General features: G+C 51.1%; 1 protein-coding gene and 1 long non-coding RNA gene across 2 annotated transcripts in view; both read left to right on the forward strand.

The window, feature by feature from the left end:
- Positions 1 to 1,802: 1,802 nt before the first annotated feature.
- On the forward strand, positions 1,803 to 10,507 carry ZIC5 (Zic family member 5). Its single transcript, XM_012440921.3, has 2 exons — positions 1,803 to 3,425; positions 7,725 to 10,507. The coding sequence occupies exons 1-2, from the start codon at positions 1,895 to 1,897 to the stop codon at positions 8,165 to 8,167; spliced, it is 1,974 nt and encodes a 657-aa protein (XP_012296344.3). The 5' UTR covers positions 1,803 to 1,894; the 3' UTR covers positions 8,168 to 10,507.
- A 5,774-nt stretch (positions 10,508 to 16,281) lies between these two features.
- Positions 16,282 to 20,271, forward strand: part of LOC135268957 (uncharacterized) — a 100,067-nt gene continuing 96,077 nt past the window's right edge. Inside the window, exon 1 of the long non-coding RNA XR_010337284.1 lies at positions 16,282 to 16,363. This is a non-coding gene — a long non-coding RNA (uncharacterized LOC135268957). The remainder of the gene's footprint in view (positions 16,364 to 20,271) is intronic.

The raw sequence follows: 20,271 nt of genomic DNA on the forward strand, positions 1-20,271 counted from the left end.
CTCTCCAAATAGAGATGAGGATTTTGTTACTGCTGTTTATTAAATTTTTTTCGTTGTGTTTCCACACACACCTTTAATTCCCCATATTTGAACTTCATTGAAGCTTAAAGAAAAAGTCCATTTGGAATTTGATGGTAGCATTGTCTTTGTTTGCTTGTCAGTTTTATACAAGAAATGACATTCCTAAGTCTCATACCGAAGCCCCCTGTTAAACATCGTTCATACCAATGTAAATGGCGCTATCTAATCGACTCTTTTAAGAATATTTCTGATTACTTCCCAGGACCATCGCCCCGATAATGGCTTTGTGAGGTCTACTTTTACTTGGACTGCAAACGAATTAAGTTGGAAAAATGTTTTACTGTATCCCCAAAGGAAAAAAAAAATCACATTCTAATCATTATCACTTTTTTTTACAAGTAATGTTATGGATGGCAGCAAAATAAAAAATTTAAAACCCTGGACTTTAATATACGAGCATTTTGAAACATCACAAATTTCAAAAAATGCTTTCTTTTAAAATCTGAAAAGGACACTTTGGGGCACTACAACCCCTAACTTGGGGGTAGGGGTCCCACATTTCTCTGCCAAAAAGTGATGCAGGAAATTTTTATTTAAAAAAAATCGATTTGTTACCAAACCACTGGAAAGGGATGGGATTCACTTATTAAAAAGCCAGTTTTTATGGTTTTCAAATAAGACATCTTAAAGGTAGACTGGTTTATTAGAAAACCATAAGGTGAAAGATTATCAGTAAATAAAAAGCAAATATATTCATTGATTTCAAAATAATATTTTATTGGATCAGTTCTAATTGTGGACCGGTCAAAGAAACTGAAGCATACATGTGGACTGTGATCTGGACCTGAAGGACAACTTCTGTTTAAAGGACGGTGCTTATTTAGCGGCTTCTCCCTGAAGAGATGCCGCTTGGCCTGCCCTGCCACTGTATATCCGAAAGGCAAAAGTTAGAATCGCTGCCGGATCTCCTCTCCCCCGCCCCTACTGTAGATCTAATTGGAAGTGGCAGATCTAGAACCGATGAGTAGTGAGATTACAGTTCGAGCCAACTCCTTTGAACCATGTAGAAAAGGACTCCATGAGCTAAAAAGTCGAGGTAAAACGGTTCCTCTGGGGAAATACTTATTTTGACTTCACCTGGTGTTTCGCGGAGCCAAATCACTGAAGTTGTCTTGCAAGCAATAGACTTTATCTTCTTCACTCCGTCTACTGACTGTGCGCCCTAGGTGAGTGCTAGGCGGGTTGGGTGTCCAAATAAGTTTCTAGCATCACCACTATAGGTAGGACGGGCTGTTCACCCTCCTCCCCCAAAGAGAAGCCTAAGACTCTTCCACCCCACAAGGGAGATGGAGGTAGAAAGTACTTGGGTGCCAGAAGGCACACAGCGAGAAGTGAGGTTGAAGTTTTTGAAACTGGAACTTTGCTCCTAGGGGGACCCCAGCCCCTCACCACCCCGCGCCCTCTGCCCGTGTGCCGGCGCGCGCTCCGCGAGGTGCGTCCAGGGAACGCCGGGCGCTGCGCGCGCAGGCCAGGCTCAAACTTTCTTCAAGTGCAACTTGGGCATCCCTGGGGAGGCGGGGATTCGGGGCTCCAGCAGAGGAGGGGGCGCTTAGGGAAAGCGCAGGCGGCCGCGAGCACAGGGGCGGATCCCCGCTGGGCCGAGGGCCTGAACGGGAGCCAATCGGGCAGCCGAGGCTACTGCCAATCACGCGGCTCCCTCCAATCCCACCCGTGCCATTTCCAAAATCTCGATCCCACTGTGCAGCTCAAATATGGTGTTCACTCTGCCAATCGCTGGAGGATAGAGTGGGGACAGGAATAAGCAGAGTTAGGAGGCCAGGACAAAAGAAGTTAAAGAGCGCCTAGTATATACATGTTTTTGAAGGCGGGCAGAGGGAAAAAAGTCCCCCCAGTGAGGGTCTATGGGCCTGATTGTAGAGTTCTGATGGAGCCCCCTTTGAGCAAGAGGAACCCGCCAGCGCTGAGATTAGCGGATTTGGCAAAGGCTCAGGTCCAGCCGCTTCAGAATATGACAGGCTTCCCGGCGCTGGCCGACCCGCCCGCCCACTCCCAACTCCGCGCCGCCGTCGCGCACCTCCGCCCGCGGGACCTGGGCGCTGACCCCGGCGTGGCCACCACTCCGCTCGGACCCGAGCACATGGCCCAGGCAAGCGCGCTGGGCCTCAGCCCTCCCTCTCAGGCGCTCCCGGCACACCCCGAGGCTCCGGCGGCCGCCGCCCTTGCTGCAGCCTCGGTCGCGCACCCTGGCGCGGGCAGCTACCCCTGTGGCGGGGGCAGCAGTGGCGCGCAGCCCTCCGCGCCCCCGCCCCCAGCCCCTCCTCTTCCTCCCTCCCCTTCACCCCCTCCCCCTCCCCCGCCTCCTCCTCCTCCTCCTGCCCTCTCGGGCTACTCCACCACCAACAGTGGCGGCGGCGGCAGCAGCGGCAAAGGCCACAGCAGGGACTTCGTCCTCCGGAGGGACCTTTCCGCCACGGCCCCCGCGGCGGCCATGCACGGGGCCCCGCTCGGAGGGGAGCAACGGTCGGGCACCGGCTCCCCCCAGCACCCGGCCCCGCCTCCCCACTCGGCCGGCATGTTCATCTCCGCCAGCGGCACCTACGCTGGCCCGGACAGCGGCGGCGGCCCGGCGCTCTTCACCGCGCTGCACGACACGCCGGGAGCCCCCGGCGGCCACCCGCACCCGCTCAACGGCCAGATGCGCCTGGGGCTGGCGGCGGCGGCGGCAGCCGCGGCGGCTGAGCTGTACGGCCGCGCCGAACCGCCCTTCGCGCCGCGCTCGGGGGACGCGCACTACGGGGCGGTGGCGGCCGCTGCGGCCGCCGCCCTGCACGGCTACGGAGCCGTGAACTTAAACCTGAACCTGGCGGCTGCGGCGGCTGCCGCAGCGGCCGGGCCGGGGCCCCACCTGCAGCACCACGCGCCGCCCCCGGCGCCGCCGCCGCCGGCGCCCGCGCAGCACCCGCACCAGCACCACCCCCACCTCCCAGGGGCGGCCGGGGCCTTCCTGCGCTACATGCGGCAGCCAATCAAGCAGGAGCTCATCTGCAAGTGGATCGACCCCGACGAGCTGGCCGGGCTGCCGCCGCCGCCACCGCCACCGCCCCAGGCCGGCGGCGCCAAGCCCTGCTCCAAAACTTTCGGCACCATGCACGAGCTGGTGAATCACGTCACGGTGGAGCACGTGGGCGGCCCCGAGCAGAGCAGCCACGTCTGCTTCTGGGAGGACTGTCCGCGCGAGGGCAAGCCCTTCAAGGCCAAATACAAGCTCATCAACCACATCCGCGTGCACACCGGCGAGAAGCCCTTCCCCTGCCCCTTCCCGGGCTGCGGCAAGGTCTTCGCGCGCTCCGAGAACCTCAAGATCCACAAGCGCACTCATACAGGTGGGTGTCTGTCCCCGGCCGCGCCGCCGCCGCCACCAACTCCTGCGCCGCCGCCGCTTCCGCCGCTGCTTCTCCTCCTCCTCCTGCTCGCCTTCATTTTTTCCTCCTTTTGCTGCTTCTCTTCGCATACGTATAACCCGGACATGTGACTTCTTTTTTTTTCTCTCCCTCTCTTTTTTTTCTATGAATAAGTAATTCGATAGCACACACAGGCCCCGCGTTGGGTTGCCACACGGCGGAGTCTCCAGCGCGCCCGCAGCCCCTCAGCCGGGACAGGCAACGCGCGCCAGCCGCCGCCACCGCCACCTCGGAGCAGATGCTGCAGCAGCTGGAGCAGGAAGGCGCCCAGGACGGTCGGCAGCCCCCACCCGTCCGGCCCCGGGAAGTCGGGGAGGGCGATGGGAAAAGAGGCCGGAGCCACCCTGGCAAGCGCCTCGCTTCCCACCAGGTCGTAGGTCCTGCGCGGTAGCCGAGCTCCGAGGACCGACCGTGGGATTTGCTGCGGGATTTGGGCCGCTCGAGGCAGCCCCTCCGGGAAGGGAAGGGACCCCTCTGGGAAGACAGGAATGCGCTTTCGGGCCCCCAGAGACCACTCGCACTCGCCCACCGTCGCACACCCCTCACGTACACCTTCGCTTGCATGCGTCTCCCACGATTTTACACTCATGTCCTTCCGTGCGTGCACCCCATTCCCGCGACACCAACACCTGTGTGTCCTCACACTCACACCATTTACGCGCCCCATGCGCCCTCTCGCACGCAGTATCACACTCGCCCTGGAGGGTGCTGGAGTTAACATCTGTCCTAGAGAAGGTTCTAGTTGAAGGAGTACCGAGCCTCCCGCCATCGGTGAGGCCTACCCTGTCGTGGAATTTGCGGGACGCCCTCGGCGTCGTAGGGACCCTCCCACCCCACCTCAAGCCCTGCCTCTGGGGGTTCCACAGCTCTGAGGAGGGCGACTGCAGCTCGGGGCGGTGGGATGGCTCCTGTGGGTCGTGTGCCCCCTTTGAGCGGACGAGCGCGTCGGGCGGAAGCGCTGATGAGCGCGAGCGCAGTCGGGATTTATAGGGACAAACACGATTACCCCTCGGAGGACACTTAAATAACAGGAGTTTACGTTCAGTAATCACTTGGCTGATTTATCGGCGCTGCCGCGGCCAGGAGACAGCGGTCGGGGCTGGGGGCGCTCGGAACTCTGCGGGGGCAGCCGCGTCGGGATGGCCCGAGGCAGGAACCCCGGCCTGGCTCCAGCTTGCCTTCCTGTCCCAGGCCTCCCCTGCGGGCCTCCTGATGGCCGGCGGGGAGCACGTTTTCCCTGGAGCCCTGTTTCTTTCTAATCGGGATCAGTCCGCCTTAATGATTTTTCCAGAAGGAAACTTCCCAGGAGGCTCTCGTAAAAACGCCCTGGCCTCTAAGCCGGCTGCTCGCTCCTGTGCCCAGCATTTCTCGGCCGGGCCGGGTCCAGGGACCCTGAAGCTGCTCCCCACCTCGGCCCCCAAAAGGAACCCCCAAGCGCGGTGTCGTGCGCGGCCTCGGGCCCTTCCCTCCAGCCTAGGCCTGGCCAGGGGAGCTGACTTCCCTTCGCAGCTACCGGGAGCTGCGAGCGCGGAAGCCGATCCGAACCCCGGCGAAACGGGCCATCCCCCCGCCCCCTGTCCCCGATGGCTTTCCGGGCCGCGCGCGCGTGCGTGGAGTCGGGGCGGGGGGCGCAGGGGACCCCGGGTGCCGAGGGGACCCTTGGCCATTGGGTTTTTGGCTCCGCGTCTCGTGGACGGTTGCATTTCCTGTCCCCTCCCGGCGGCCGCGTGGGCCCCACCCGGTGGAGCCTGGGGGTTCCTCCGGGAGGGATGCGGGCGCCTTGGGTTCAGAGTCCAACCCTCTCGCGGTGTTTCTGGGGGTCCCTGGGCCGCTCAGCCATCGGGCATTGTGTCCTGAGAGGGCTCATCCGGACTTACTTCCCTCCCTGCCACGCCGCTCTCCCTTTTGGGGGTTATCCGGGATCCCGGAACGGATTGATCAAAGGGACTAATCCCCGGGCCACTCCCGAAGGCCCCTTTCCTGACCCACGTGCCCCCAATTCCGTTTATAATCGTCCTGCGGGCCGGACTCGCGTGCTCTCTCGGGAGAGGGAGCTGCTAGGAGCTGGCGGTCCCCGAACGTAGTTCCTTACGTTCCCACAGGCTCCAGGCTCTCAAACTCTGTAAATAGTTAAATTCTGATGTGACCCGTCTGTCGGAATCTTAAATGTAAACACTGAGGTCTCACAGCCTTTCCAGTTAGGTAGAATTTGCTCATTCCCCTAGGCCCCCTGAGCACACAGGCCGTTCCATTGCCCTGGCCTCGTTCTCTGCTGTTTCTGTGAGCACCTCTTCCTTTATTTACCTCTGATGTTCCACCTTGCCTTCCACCACATCCCTCCCTTTCCTGAATCTAGTTGTTTGCCTTTTTCACGTGCAGTGGAGGAGTTAGCACTGTTCAAAGCGTTTATTCACAATCCGGGATTTGTAGGTTGAACAGAAACATGACCATGCTGAAAGCAGCATTGCATTTTTTGTAGGGTGGGTAAGTAAACCCACTTACGCCTCCATATTAAAGAAAGGCTGATTTTAATTTTTTAAAAAGAATGTGACGTTAACTTGGTCTTATCTATGACTTAAAGTGTAATATAGGAATCAGGACAAATCACTGATGTTTTGATAAAAAGGGATTCGCTTTGTTTTTGGTGAAACTCATCCACAGAGAATTTTTAGAGATTGTGATTATCATGGAATTGTGTTGTTTCTCTCTTTATATATCACTGTAGGAGGCATATTTGAATAATGTCTAATTCTATTTTAAAACAGTATTTCCAGATAGGGAAAGTTAAACTCCAGGCATCCATCTGAATACTCTCAGATGTGCTAGCAGACTCTGCCATTGAGGCAGTTATAGTTGGCAAAACTCACTACAGTAAAATACCTGTACAGAAAATTCATCACAGAAATGTGTGTACAGTAAGCTGAGGCTTCATAGTTTCTTTCTGAAAATAAGTTATCCAAAACAAGGGAAAATGTTCTACCTAGTATGCCACCAGAGGAGCTGCTGAAATGGGAGCAATTCACCTTTATTTTTAAATTATTTACATAAAAGAGGAAAATATTATTAATACAATAATATGTATAAAATGATTTGTTCAATTCTGGACTCAACTATATCAAGTTCAGGGATGCCAAGGGGAGAGGGAAAGTGCAGTTAGACTGCTGCTTGCTGTCTTCCTTTTCTTGCTATTTAACACCAAAACGTAGAGTGGCTGAATTTCTCTAGTTGTCTTATGAAGTATTTCCATTTGCTGGACCAGAGGCCTTGTGTTTAAAGGCATTGTGTTCGTGGGGTGGTTAGGTCAGCTTCAGGAGGTGTCAGGCCAAAAGACTCTGGCCTTTTTCAGAAAATCATTTTGACTATTAAGCAATGTAGGGAGCTATGGGAATAAGTGTACTTATGGTATAAGGTAAAGGTAGGTTCTGCTACGGTTTGTGGTCTTTATTAATGTTTGTTAAGGCTCTGTGCTGCTGTGCTCTTAACTACCCTGCAAGTAGTGAGGAGAGCTGTAGAATGCAGAAGCCAACAGCCTATTCTCTGCCCAGCTAGCCCTGTAAAAACCGAGTGCTGGGAGTGTGTTTCACAGGTGCCTCTGTTTCTAAAGAAAAGCATTGTTTTGTTTTACCTCCTTTCCTTTCCCAGCTCCACATTCTCTCCTGCTGCCCCTCTCCATCAGTGAAATGCTGGGGAACACTGAAAGGAAATGCCATTATTATAATTTTACTGTACCCCCAGTTTACTTTTAATTTAGTGTATGTGTTTTTTTTTCTCTCTCTCTTTTGTATATGCTTACTTCCGCCTGTGGCTTTGGAAGTATCATTTTGTGTTTATTTTGACAGGAGGATCTCCTGCTTGTGTCTTTGAGTGTACAGACCCTGAGGGGAGTGTGTCTGTGGTGGGAGGGGGTCTGCGGGTCCCAGGTGGGTTTCAGTGTTACACACTGCTCTTAGTTCAGCACTGGGGATCTCACCCTGACCCCTCTGGGACTGCAGGGGCTGAGAGCCTCTTAGGAGCCCAGGTCCAAGCAAAGCCACCAGGCCAGTGGACTCCAGGCCCATCCTTGAAATATCCCTTCCCTTTTATGAATTAGGAAGAAGAATTAGGCTGGGAGGTGGTCTTTGGGAGAATAGGAAAAACACATCCTTGGTTCTGCTCCAAGGCTTCTCTCAAGTGAGGGGTCTCTGGAAAGCCATTGTTGACTCTTCCTGTGTTTTGTTGCAGGGGAAAAGCCTTTCAAATGTGAATTTGATGGCTGTGACAGGAAGTTTGCTAATAGTAGTGATCGGAAGAAACATTCCCATGTCCACACCAGTGACAAGCCCTATTACTGCAAGATCCGAGGCTGTGACAAATCCTACACTCACCCGAGCTCCCTGAGGAAGCACATGAAGATTCACTGCAAGTCCCCGCCACCTTCTCCAGGACCCCTTGGCTACTCATCAGTGGGGACTCCAGTGGGTGCCCCCTTGTCCCCCATGCTGGACCCAGCCAGGAGTCGCTCCAGCACTCTGTCCCCTCAGGTGACCAACCTCAATGAGTGGTACGTTTGCCAGGCCAGTGGGGCCCCCAGCCACCTCCACACCCCTTCCAGCAATGGAACCACCTCCGAGTCTGAAGATGAGGAAATTTACGGGAACCCCGAAGTTGTGCGGACGATACATTAGAATTTATGATTAATAATAATAAGTGAAATAATAAATGGGAGTCCTTGGACCACTTCCTAACCTGAGACAATGCCGAGCCTGAGACAAACCCGTGACTCAGACTTGCCACCGGGTCTAATTAGCCCTATTTATTCAGTATGAAACCCTATGGTGTTTGTACATTTAATTAATTTAATTAAGATATTTGGGCTTTTTTTTTTTTTCTTAAAAAACAAACAAAAAACAACCAAGCTGGACTTGTACATTGCAAGAGGACAGGGCTGGGGGCAAATTGTACCAAGGAAAATGGAGAGATTAGTTAATCGAGATACACACTGCCGATGCAATATATATATATACATATATGTATTTTTTTTTTAAAGGGGGAGAAAAAGAGCATTAAGTCAGAACTTAACACAGCAACAAGGCCCTCTGCATTTCCTGGAGTGCCTCTCAAATGCCTTTAACACCATACCGTAGGCTGCTTCTGAGCCTCCTTGCTGGACCCTAATTCTGCCAAGGCCTCTTGATTGTAAACTACACACCTGCTGCATTGCCAACAGATCGTGGACTGTACCTGTGTCCAAAAATATTTGTAAAAACCCTTTGAGTTTATTATTTGTAATTTTTAATTTTCTGATCTCACCTTAACACGATATTTTTATACAGGATTATTTCTTCAGTATTCTACTGTGGGATTAAAAAAAAAAGATGCAGCAACCTTAATATATCTCCATATCTTGTGCTACTGTGATTGTTCAAGCAACAGTGGAGAGAAGAAAAGCTGCTGCAATAAGACAACTGTGAAACTGTGATATTTTATAAAATAGAAGAAATTCAAGTGCTTTCTTTTTCCTCTATGGTGTGTTTTTTTTTTTTAATCTGAATTCTCAGATGCTGCCTCCTAACTGTCCAAACTTATTGTGTAATAAAGAGATTCTGTTTTTGATCCTATGTTCTTTGGGATGCCAACATTCACAGTCAAGTCTTGTGGAGGTGTGATGATGGCATCATGCCTATTTTTTTGGAAAGCTGTTGTTTTTGATAAACAGGCCAACCCCTCTTTTATACAGTTGTATCAACCTTTTAAAAAGTCTATTTTTCAATGCTTGAAGCTGCATTTTAATGCATTTTCTTCCACCTGAGCACTGAGCACACCAAACTGGAATCCATTTGAAAATGACAGTGTGTGAAGTGTATGATTTACATTAAAAGAGGGGAGGGAGTTGCCATACATATTAAAATTTTTAAAAGGTTTATAGTTACCACCAAACACTGATGAATGTGTGACCTTTGCCAGAGCTGTCAAGCTAGGATAAAAAAGGTCAAGGACCTAGGACAATAACTCTTAGTCAATTTATTTTCGGTTGGTGCAACACATCTCCTGTGCAAAATGTAGTCCATCAGAAACATCATACAGATATACTAAAGAGCACTAATTTATCCTCAGAGACCCTGAAGACACCCCCTCCCCAGGGTTTGTAGAAATTTGTTTTGTGTGCTGTGAGTGGTTGATGTAGTCTTGTCATTGTTAATAACTTGTATGTGAACACTATTATTTGTACAGTTGAATTAATTTATTTTCAGACATCATCCTTTTTTTTTCCTGGAAGAGTTCAAAGCACACCAAAGAATTATATTATACATTTTGGTGAAAGATTGTCATTTATGATCCATGGTTTATTTAATAAAAAAAAAAAGGAAAGAAAATGGAAAAATATATTTTTAAGCTTACTTGAATGAACAACGTAATGTGAAAACCAAGACTCTTCCTGCATGTCTTTTTTGCATTGTGTTGATGAGATTATATATAGTTTATAGATATATTATATGACTAGTACAGTGCATGGTGCTGTCACTTGGAAAGCCTTTCAATGTTGTCTTCAGATTGTTATGGTGAATATGAAACATGCAGACCCTCCTTTATAAAGAAAAGACCGTAAAACTTGAATATGAGATAATTTTACATTTTAAAAGTTTATTTGATTTTCATATTATTCACTTTCAAAGCCCTTTCAAACAGAAAAGATAAGTTATGAACTTTTGGGGGGATAATTTATGTATCGTAAACTTATTAGAACAAAATATTCCTGATGTATAATGAGTTGTTTTATTTATACAACTTTTTCAATGGTAGTTTGCACTATTCTTTATTACGCTACAGGTTTATTTATTATGAAACAAAGGAATATGTATTTTATGTATTTTACCATACATAGGTTAACTCTTTGCCACAGATTTATTGGTTCTTGATACACCTAAAATAAAAACTTAAAATGTGTACCTCCAGTAGAGAGCAAGCAAGAATGATTATGAAGTAACAAATTTAATAAAGGTATTCTTATTATTGCTGATGTTTTACCTATTGGCATATCTCTCATTCTCTTACAAACAGAACAGGTTGTGCTAATTTGAGTGAATGTCTTCCCTTGATCTCTTGATTTCTTAGCCTCTCCCCAAGCAATATAATATTTTTGCAGCCTGGTTTAACTTCCAGCTTACAAGCTTATCTAGGAACCATGAGATTTTTATGAAGACTAAGCCTTGCAGGTTATACTTAAAGTAGCATAAATCTTTTGGGGGATTGTATTTATTTGTGAAAATAAGTAATATCCTGAGTGATTCTAATCAGTGAAAAGCTGAAAAGTGAATTTTAGCATTTCTTTGGTGCCTAGCCTCCAAACGGAAAAAAAAAAAAAAGAGAATGAAGAAAACTTGGAGGGAGGGACAGTGAGGCTTCTAGACACAAAGAAGGTAGAAGCGAAATCGGTCAGGGGCTGGGATGGGTATTGAATCACATTGAGTAGTGGACATCGAATGCCTCTTACAGCGTGGGAGATCAAGATGCAGTTTTACTGTAGTTTGTTCTGGAAGTTGAGTGGCTATTGGTAATGTAAGCTCAGCATTTTGGGGCAGGTGTGTAGAACAATTAGATTCTTGCATGACAGCAAAATATGCAAGTGGCTTAAATGAAGGTATTTGGCTATGCACATTTACTAGGCTGGATGTTTGCTTGTGTTTTTGTTAGCAGATACAAAACTGATAAAGGCAAATAGTTAAAAGCAGTTGCTAGTAATGTCAATAAGCACTTCTCTGAAAGGTTATAGTGGCTTTTGAGAGTCAGGTTTGTTAAATGTAGTAAAGGTGAAACAGGTTGCAAAGAGTTGTTTTAAGTCAGATGACAATAACCAGCACACGAAGGAGAAAAACACTCATAAATGAGGGCCCCAATCAATGGGAAAACTTATAGCTCTCTAATGAAGTTTCTTGTGAAAAGAAGGGTGACACAAAGCCACCAAGACATGAATCATTCATGGGAAATATAAAAGATAAAAGATATCTGACAATGAGCAGAACCTTGTATAGAGTGTATAAAACAAGTTTCCCCTTCTTATTATCTGCTTTAAAACGCACAATCTCCCACTCCCAGCGTTGTCTGTCCAGTCTATAGAGTTAAAATTGACCACTGCTCGTCCTGCGTCACTTCAAAGTAATTTAGTCCAGAACGGAAGGCTTGGCGCTTGGACAATCTTCATGGTGTGTTAGGATTTCTATGGCAATTGGCAAGCAAGACGTTCCCATCTGAATATGTCTCAAAGAAAGCCACTTATTGACACTAAGTTGGCTATCATCAAAGACTTCATCTTTCCTAGGCAAAACGGTGGCCCTTGCAAATACTGTTTAAATCATCTACCTTTGTTTTCCAGGCTAGGAGAATCTTCAAACACACAATTATTTGAAGTTTATGTATATATTTTTTCCCATTCAGGATGATCTTTGATAAAGCTAATAGTCCTAAAATCTAAACTCCATAGAGTTTGAGGGTGGGAATTATATTCTCTTAAGATGGCCACACAAGCATCATAGCACTAGGGACAGGAAAAGAGGAGGCCCCACTCTCTGCAAACAGTTTGCACTCTCTTATAAGTGACCTCTTTCACTTTGGGGAAGGTTTTGGAGACCATTGTGCTTTTATCCACACAGCAATCTTTCATCTATCATCTCTCTGTCTACAAAAATGGGACAAGAGGTGCTGGCCACTAGTATTTTTAAATCCCAGTTTGGTTAGGAAATACAGCTCCTGGGGAGGGGGCAGGGGAGACATCTGGTTTCTCAAGTGATCACCATAAGCCAGCAGAAAAGAAGGCTGATCACAAGGCAAACAAAACAACCCAACCGCTGATTATTAACCGTACTTCCATCCCCTGACATCACTCCTGGCCTGCCAGTCCACCCACAGTGTAGCAAAACAGGGCGCCCGGCCACGGAAGACTTCCAGGTCTGGAGGCACAGGGAGGCCAGCAGGAGATCCGAGGTAAAACTGCCCTGGGGCCCCCAACACACTTCCCCTCGGTGGACAAAAACTCAGCCCCACGCCCACGCACTCCCCGAGCACACATTAACATACATGCAACTGCCAAATCAGGCAGAGAGAAGTTCGAAGTTATGTTTTTTTTTTTTTTTTTTTTTTTTGAAATTCAAACTACTGCTTCTATGGTCCATCCACGAGGAGCGTCAGGATCGCTATGGCAGTGGGCAGGGCCAGGGGAGTCGCAGGCAAAAGGGCCACTGCGATTCGAGAGAGTCGATGAGACACAGCTGGAGTGACCTTTACGTTCATGCCAAGTTAGTTCAGTACATTTGCACCTCATCAGAAATGCATCTCTCTCTCTCTCTCTCTCTCTCTCTCTCTCTCTCTCTCTCTCTCTCTCTCTTCAGTGTTGGTTAAGATTCACCCATAGAACCTCCTAGCTGGAGAGAAAGGGGAGAGAAAGAATGAAGAAAGGAGGATAGGAGCGGAGGAGAGTCGGGGTGGGGAGTGGGTGATGTTAGAAGGGTGAGGGGAGAGGGCCAGGGGCGCCAGAGCCCCAGTTCCTCTTCCTTTTCTCCCCACCTAAGTACTTTTATTTGCAGAGCGATTGTTCTTTGTTTATTTAATACAAGTACTGTGTGAATGGTGAAAAATAAACACGATGAAAAATAACCAAACAGATGATTCCTCCGAGTGAAAAAGCCCGGACTTAATAAAAGTGCGAAGCAGTCACCGCTGAATGAGAAACCCTTTGAAGTGGAACTTATTATAGGAGGAATACTTTGGGGTTGCCTTAACGACGCCGCTGAATCGAAAGCGCTCGCCTTTGTCAGCGATTTGTTCTCCTTTGCTGGGGTGCCCGGAGAAATTACTTACATGGGCTGCCTTAACATGCAGCCTGCAAATCAGTAACTTTGCAGCTCAGACTCGCAGACGCCACTCGGCTGCGGACAAAAAGAGTCAGTGGGGAAACGCATCAACCTTTCACGCGGAGGCTCTGGGGCTGGGGGCGCACGGGCGTGTTGGGGGCGGCAGATAAGAAGTTGTATTACAACGGCCCCGCTCGCCCAGGCTTCCCTCTTCTTTCCCCCTGCCCCCCCACCACGCCCCCGCCCCCGCCCCCGCCCCCGTTAGTCCAGGCTGGGGCTCTGCGGGCCCAGAACCCGCTCGGTGGCAGGGGAGGCCCGACTCCTCCAGGGCCCTCCAGCGAGGGGCGCTCTAGGGCGCCCGGGCAGGGCACGAGACTTTCCCAGCGGCCCGGGCCATATTTAATAAGGGTCGTTCATCACCGAGGCGCTTTGAAGGGTCGCCTCCAGCCCTGTGCCCATTAGAAAGGCGGAGGTGACATTTAAACTCCGTTTTCAAGGATCGCGGGGGGATTTCATTGAAAAGGCAACTCGTTTGTCTTATGAGCCTGGAAACAACCCCCTTCTCGCTCCTTTTGACCACATGGCATAACTCAAAAACAATAGTTCAAAAGTGAAATAGCATCGTGGTGTTCATTCGAAGACAGGCCCCCATCTAGCACCAGAGAAAAGGGGTAGTCCGCAAGACAATGTGCTTTTTGTGTCCGACTCTGTCACAAGGATTGTGTTGTTTGCTTTGGAGGCTGCGCCTGTTATACTTTCCTGAAAGTGCTTGTGTTAAACAAGAGTTATAAGTCATCCAAAACAACAAACATTTTGATTTTCTTTGCCTAAAGGGCTTTCCCTGGCTATGGGCACCGTGAAAAAATAATGTCGTTGCTGAGAAAGGAACACCAGTAGTAGCATTACAAGCGAGAGCATTAAATATTGAATGACACGGGAAAAAGAGCTTGTCGAGGGGCACTCAGCCTTAAAGTCTTTCTTCAACTTTGTCTTCGGTGGCTGCTGGACTATTTAAGATGGTATTAATTAAGGCAGCTTCGGATGCTGCCGAGCCAGCCGGCCCCTCGGCCGCGCTCGGTCAATGGGCCTGTGCCCCCGCTCTCTGCTCACGCGTTGGCTGAGCCGAGTGCAAATGTCACTTCGCATTTGCAGGCTGAAGAGAAGTGCCCATCCTGCATTAAGGGCAGCAGGAATGCAGTCAGCAGCAGGCGTTAAAGGAATACGAGGGACTGGGGTGAGGGGGGAAGAGGCGGGAACAAAATGGGAACAGCTGCCCGGGGCGGGGTCGAGAGTGCGCCCAGCACACCGCTTTTGGCACATTTTGGAGAGCGCCGCTGGCAAACTCTGGCCACGCGGGACTGGCAGTGTTGCAAGCTCCCCTCTCTTTCGTCGTTCCTGCTTGGGGAAAATGAAAACTCCAGCCCTGCACAAATCCATTAGGCAGGCTGGCGGGGCGTTATTTTACAAAGGGACTCTCTTCTACAAAGAAAGACAAAAGCTTGGTGCAAACAGTCGTCTTGACTGACTTCCACCTCCCCCTGCGGTCCCCTTCACAGATCACAAACAAATAAAGCCCAAAGGACCTCAGCTAAGGATCTCCAGATCCAATTTTACAGATGGCGAAACTGAGGCCTCAAGCAAGACTCAAACTGATTTTTGTCAATATTCCGCGAAGTCAGAGGTTGAGACCCTCACGGAGACCACAGATCCAGGCGGGAGTGGAGTTCTCTTTAAAGTCACCAACAACCACGCCAAAATGTCCCTTCTCCCTGCCCCCCATTGCAAGTGTTTGATTCCAAATCAAATGGAAATTGGTTTCAGCAGTTGAAAATTCCTAACATTAAAAAAAGGAATGAAGCTTACTGCCAACTGAGTGTGGCATAAATGAAATGTATGCTCTGAGAAACTCGGTTAACTATCAGTTCTTGATGAAAGAGACAAGATTTGGCTGGGCAGACGGGGCAGGACATCCGGAGGACTAATTTTTTTTCCAGCCAGAAACCCAACAGGCTCCCCCCGTCCTCCGTCTCCCTAAGTGGCCTTTCACCTGGATGTGAGCCTTCTCTTTTACCACACAGCCCTTGTAGGTGGGGGGAGATGCAGTAAAATGTCCTCCCCACACCCACCCCCCCGTGTGTGTGTGTGTGTGTGTGTGTGTGTGTGTGTGTGGTTTAGCCCCCTTAGCTTTTAATTCATTTGCAATGTCTGATTCTCCATCTTAAAGTGTGTCCACTCAGGGCTCCCTCTGGCCTTTTGGATAAGGGGCGGGTCATGTTTCCACCGAGAGCGGTGCTGCAAGAGAACTAGTCCCTACCCTTCCTGCAGAGACTGGAATCTGAGCGCGATGGGTGGCCGGGGAGCTCGCATTCAGACTGCCCTGAGATGCGGGCCTGGGGCCCAACGCCCCATTGGCAGCTGGAGGCGTCGGTCTGGGGCCAAGGAACGCCTGGCCGGGTCAGAACGCGGGCAGAGGTGGGCGGTGGGGCAGCGAGAGAGGGCCGCGCCAGAGCAGCCCACTCCCGCACAGCCTACGACTGGAGTTCCCAGGCCCAACCTCCTACCTGAGTGATCCATTTTGCACATCTTTCCTCATTCCCCTTCTCTGCTCTCCCTACATCCTTCACTTTTTTTGCATGAACAGGGCCCAGGCCAGGATAACTGATGCAGAAAGATGGCCTTTTGGCCCGGAATGCACGTTCTCGAGCGCGCATACACCACCTCCCGACCCCCACCCCCCACACACTTACACTCACGCACAATTCAACCCCCCAGCCCCGCCCTAGCCAGTGCACTGGGCACACACTCGGGATCCAGGCACCTTGCCAAGAGCGCGCGAGCACCCTGCGTGGCACACTGGTTGGAGTTCCTGCACGAAGTGGCGGGGGTGGAGTGAGGAGGGAGGGGTGGGCGGCGGTGCACGCCGCCGACTGCTGGCGGTGCTCACAAGTTCAGTGCTCAACTTCCCGCTCTTAACGAGATCCGGGATCCCTTTGGAGAGGCCCTCGGGAGCTGGCGACGGGGCTGGGAGTGGCGTGGGTAAGCTGGCCGGCGCGGGGCGCGGGCGGCGGGGCACAAGGGCGCGACAGGAAGAGGGCGCGAGGGTGCCCGCGGCCGGCCGGGCGCTCCGAGAAGTCAGCGCGAGCAGCTGTGACTTCACCTATTAGCCCCGATGTCTTTCCGAGGAGCCTGGTGGAGTTAAACAGCCCACAATGGGCGCTCTGGGGCGCCTCCAGCCTGACCTCCACCCGGGTTTAATAGTTTCATAGGAACTTCATTAAATCAATTACTTAGTGAGCACATCATCATTTATTTGTAATTAGCAGCGAGGAGCGCGTTCTCTCCCCTAGCCCGCGGCCCGGGTCCCAGCGGGGTTGACGAGTTGTGCAAGCACTTTTGTTTGCTCGAGTGTTGACTCCCGGCATTATTCGGCCCGGGTAATCTTTATGTCTCAATCTAGTATTCAGGGGGCGAAAGGAAAACAAACAGGGCGCAGGCCCGAGGCCAGCCCTTTGGTCCCAGCCGCCCCAGAACTCGGCCCTCGCTGGGCGTGCAGGGCGCACCTCCGCGGCCCCCGCTCCTCCGGGGAGGAATAGGCTAGAGCGCCACCGGGGCAGAGGGACAGAAGCCAGGCCGGGGGTTCCAGAATGAAAGTGGCGAAGGAAGAGGAGAGCAAGGAGCGAAAGGAGAAAACCAGGAGCAGGAGCTCCGGGCCTGCAAAAAGAGCACAAAAGGGAAACGTCCAGGCTCCCGCACGTGTGAGAGCGGCATTGGAGGGGGAATGCACGTTATACATGTGTGCAAATATATGTCCATGCACATGTGTGTGTGCGCACGCAGGAAGTGCGTGAATCACATCCATTTCAGCTGCTCAGGGCTGGGCGGAGAGGGAGAAGCGGGAGCAGGAGGTGACGGCCTGGCGTGCACGGAGGCAGCTCACTGAGAGTCTGGGCTGCAAAAGTGCTTTAATTGGGGGGGGCTGCAGCCCCGGGTGCAGCTCCACTGCGGCCCACAAATTACGAGTGAGTGGTTAGCAAGGAGAGGGGAGTTGCTGAAAGCTGGGCCAGAACCTGCGCGTGCGGAGCGGCACGAGTAATGGCTCCGCGAGGAGTCGTGATTCCTTTCGAGGGTAATCATCTTTCCCCACACGCCGCAGCGCCGGCCAAATCTCGTTTACATCCAAGGAGTTGCGGCTCGCCGGGCCAGAAACGTGGGCGACACGCCCCTGCGTCCTTGCCCCGGCCCCGATTTCCGCTCCAAGCTGGAAGTCTTTACAGCACAGGAAACGCTCAACTTCTGGGGCTATCCCAGCTCAGGAAACGGAGGGGGCGGGGAGGCGAGGGGTCATTGATGACCTGGCCTGAGTTTCCCCAGGAGCAGGCGAATGTGAACAACTGTGAGGTGACGAAAGGACGAAGGGACAAACGCCCCACGAGCGGGCTTTCAGAAGAAACAGTGGCCCCTGGGAATCCTTGAGGTCAGTCTGTTCGACTCCCTGGGGCTGCGAGGTTTTGAGGACCGGGTCCTGAATTTCTCCCCTGGTTCCGTCGGCCAGGCCTAGCTGATCTGGGTTAATACTTGCAGGGAATATGTGAAGGCTGTGGTTGCCTTATGGATTTTCTAGCCAGTGGTTTCAGTACAGATCGAATCAGTGTCTGGAGTGTTTGTACTCTGGTGGGCCTGAAGAGGGTTCTGTGGCCCTGTGGCGAGATAGCGTTCGTCCTGGAGCGGGGGTGGGGAGGCAGGGGGCTGGGTGTGGCCCCCCGGCCTCTCTGGACAGCCCCATACCGAGTCCACCAGCTATGGCTGTGTCTGGGCGCACACGTGCACGAGGGTGGTTGTACTCTCAGGAGTGGGAGCTTAGCTTGCTGGGGAGCCTGGTGCCGGCTCTCCTGAGGCCTCTAGTCTGGGGAGCCAACGCCCCCACAGTGCTTTGGGTTCTCAGGAGGGTGTCCTAAGCCTGCAGCTTTCTCACTCCCCCAGTCTTCTTGCGTCTGCCTTTCCTCAGGTCTCACCATCAGACGCCCATTCTGTTCCTCTCTCTATCCTCCTTTTCTGCAAAGTTGACTCCCAGGTCACTTGGCCTCTACCCCAGGGTACTAGGTATCCTTTGCCTACGGGACACAAAGATGAGAGAGGGAGGAGCAGCTAGGATCCTGTTTGAAATAGGCTTTCTTGGCTGGGCATGGTAGCTCATGCCTGTAATCTCAGCACTTTGGAAGGCCAAGGCGGTAGGATCGCTTGAGGTCGGGACCAGCATGGGCAACATGGTGAAACCCCATCTCTACAAACTATAAAAAAATTAGCTGGGCCTGGTGGTGTGCACCTGTAATTCTAGTTACTCGGGAGGCTAAGGCAGAGGAATCGTTTGAGCTGGGGAGGCAGAGGTTGCGGTGAGCTGAGATGGTGCTACTGCACTCCAAGCCTGGGAGATAGGGTGAGACTCCAAAAAAAAAAAGGGGGGCTTCCCTCCAGCCTCCTACCTCAGCATTGCAGAGCTCTCCGTGCTGCCCAGCTGCTGCTCACCCCTCCCCACCATGGTCTGACAGTTTGGGTTAGCCTGAAAAATAGGAAATCGATTCAGATAAGGATCATCAACCAGCAGGTCAACAATCTGGGAGAAGCACCTTTTAAAATATAAAAAGCAGTTTGTAAGTTTGCATGCTCCTCTGCCCCCACCCCCAGTGAATCTGTGCTGAAGAAGTTACAATGGGCAGGCTTCCAGAAGAATTACCAGGAAAAGGAAATATGATTTTCTTAAAAATATCTGGGAGCCTAACATGATAAATACAAATGCTTCTATGAGTCTGTTGTGCACATTTCTGCTCCAGTGTACAGAATACCTACTAGTGTTAAATATATATTTATCAGACAGGTGCACACACACACACACAATTATACCACATCTGAATCCCACCTTGCAAATTATCAGACCTAGCCAAATTTACGACGTTGAAGGAAGCAAGACTGAGAAAGGCTACATTTAAAATAAAAGTGAAATGTTGTTCACCTATGACTTCTCTCTCTACTCTTCTCCCTCGCTCCCACCTCCAACACCATTTAATAAAATAGCGTCATTTAGAGAAAGGAAGGCAAGTCAGGGGACATTTTATGAGCTGGCAGGGAATTTGTTGAAGTGGTTGATTTAGAAAATCTGGAAACTGACTGCGAAGTTCTCTTAGTGATATTCATATTATATGTCTTTCTCCCCAATCCAAGTCCTAACAGCTTTTCTGCCATTATCTGGCTGGTTCTGTTCATGATTCAGGCTCTGTTCTGATTGTGCCTTTACTGGGCTGCATGCCCCATGGCCGTCCCACCTGCGGCCCTCCTTGGATCAGTGGGAGCCCTTTGCTGTGCTCCCCGAGCCCTTTCAGGAGAGCTACCCTTGCAGGGCATATGGGACCCTTCCAGGGTCCTTGCCACTGGACCTATCAGTCTGAAAACTAACAGGATTATGCCCAGAGACTGTCCTCTCTCTGGGAGGGCCTCTCTAGTCACCAGTCATGAGTTTCATCCTCCTGACCTGGCGCAAAGAAGGACATCTGGCACTGGCATAGAAATCCATGCAGGGGGAGCCCGGAGTGTGTAGTAGCCTGGTTTTGGATAATGACATGCATGGGACATTTCAGGGAGGACCCAGGGGAGCCTTGGAATGGGAGGAACTATGCCAATGTTTGTCCCCTTTTAGGGGTGAGGGCAAAGGTTTGATTGCTCTGGCCATTTCTTAAGTAAACTGACCCGAAAGAGCAAGCATTAGAACAAACTGGCCTAGGGCAAGTGTCTTTTGTGTTCCTGACGGAACCTTCTGGCCACTTGCTGCTGGGCCACCACTCTGCATTCTTAGAACCGGCAGTACTGGTGGATCCCTGTGCATAGCTGTGAGGGACAGAATTGGGAAGTGATTCCAGGCAACTCTACTCAGGGAGGAAGAACACTAAGAGACG

This window comes from Aotus nancymaae, unplaced genomic scaffold (genome assembly GCF_030222135.1).
Source record: "Aotus nancymaae isolate 86718 unplaced genomic scaffold, 86718_ANA_hifiasm-v0.15.2.pri h1tg000048l, whole genome shotgun sequence".
In the NCBI taxonomy this organism is placed as follows: domain Eukaryota; kingdom Metazoa; phylum Chordata; class Mammalia; order Primates; family Aotidae; genus Aotus; species Aotus nancymaae.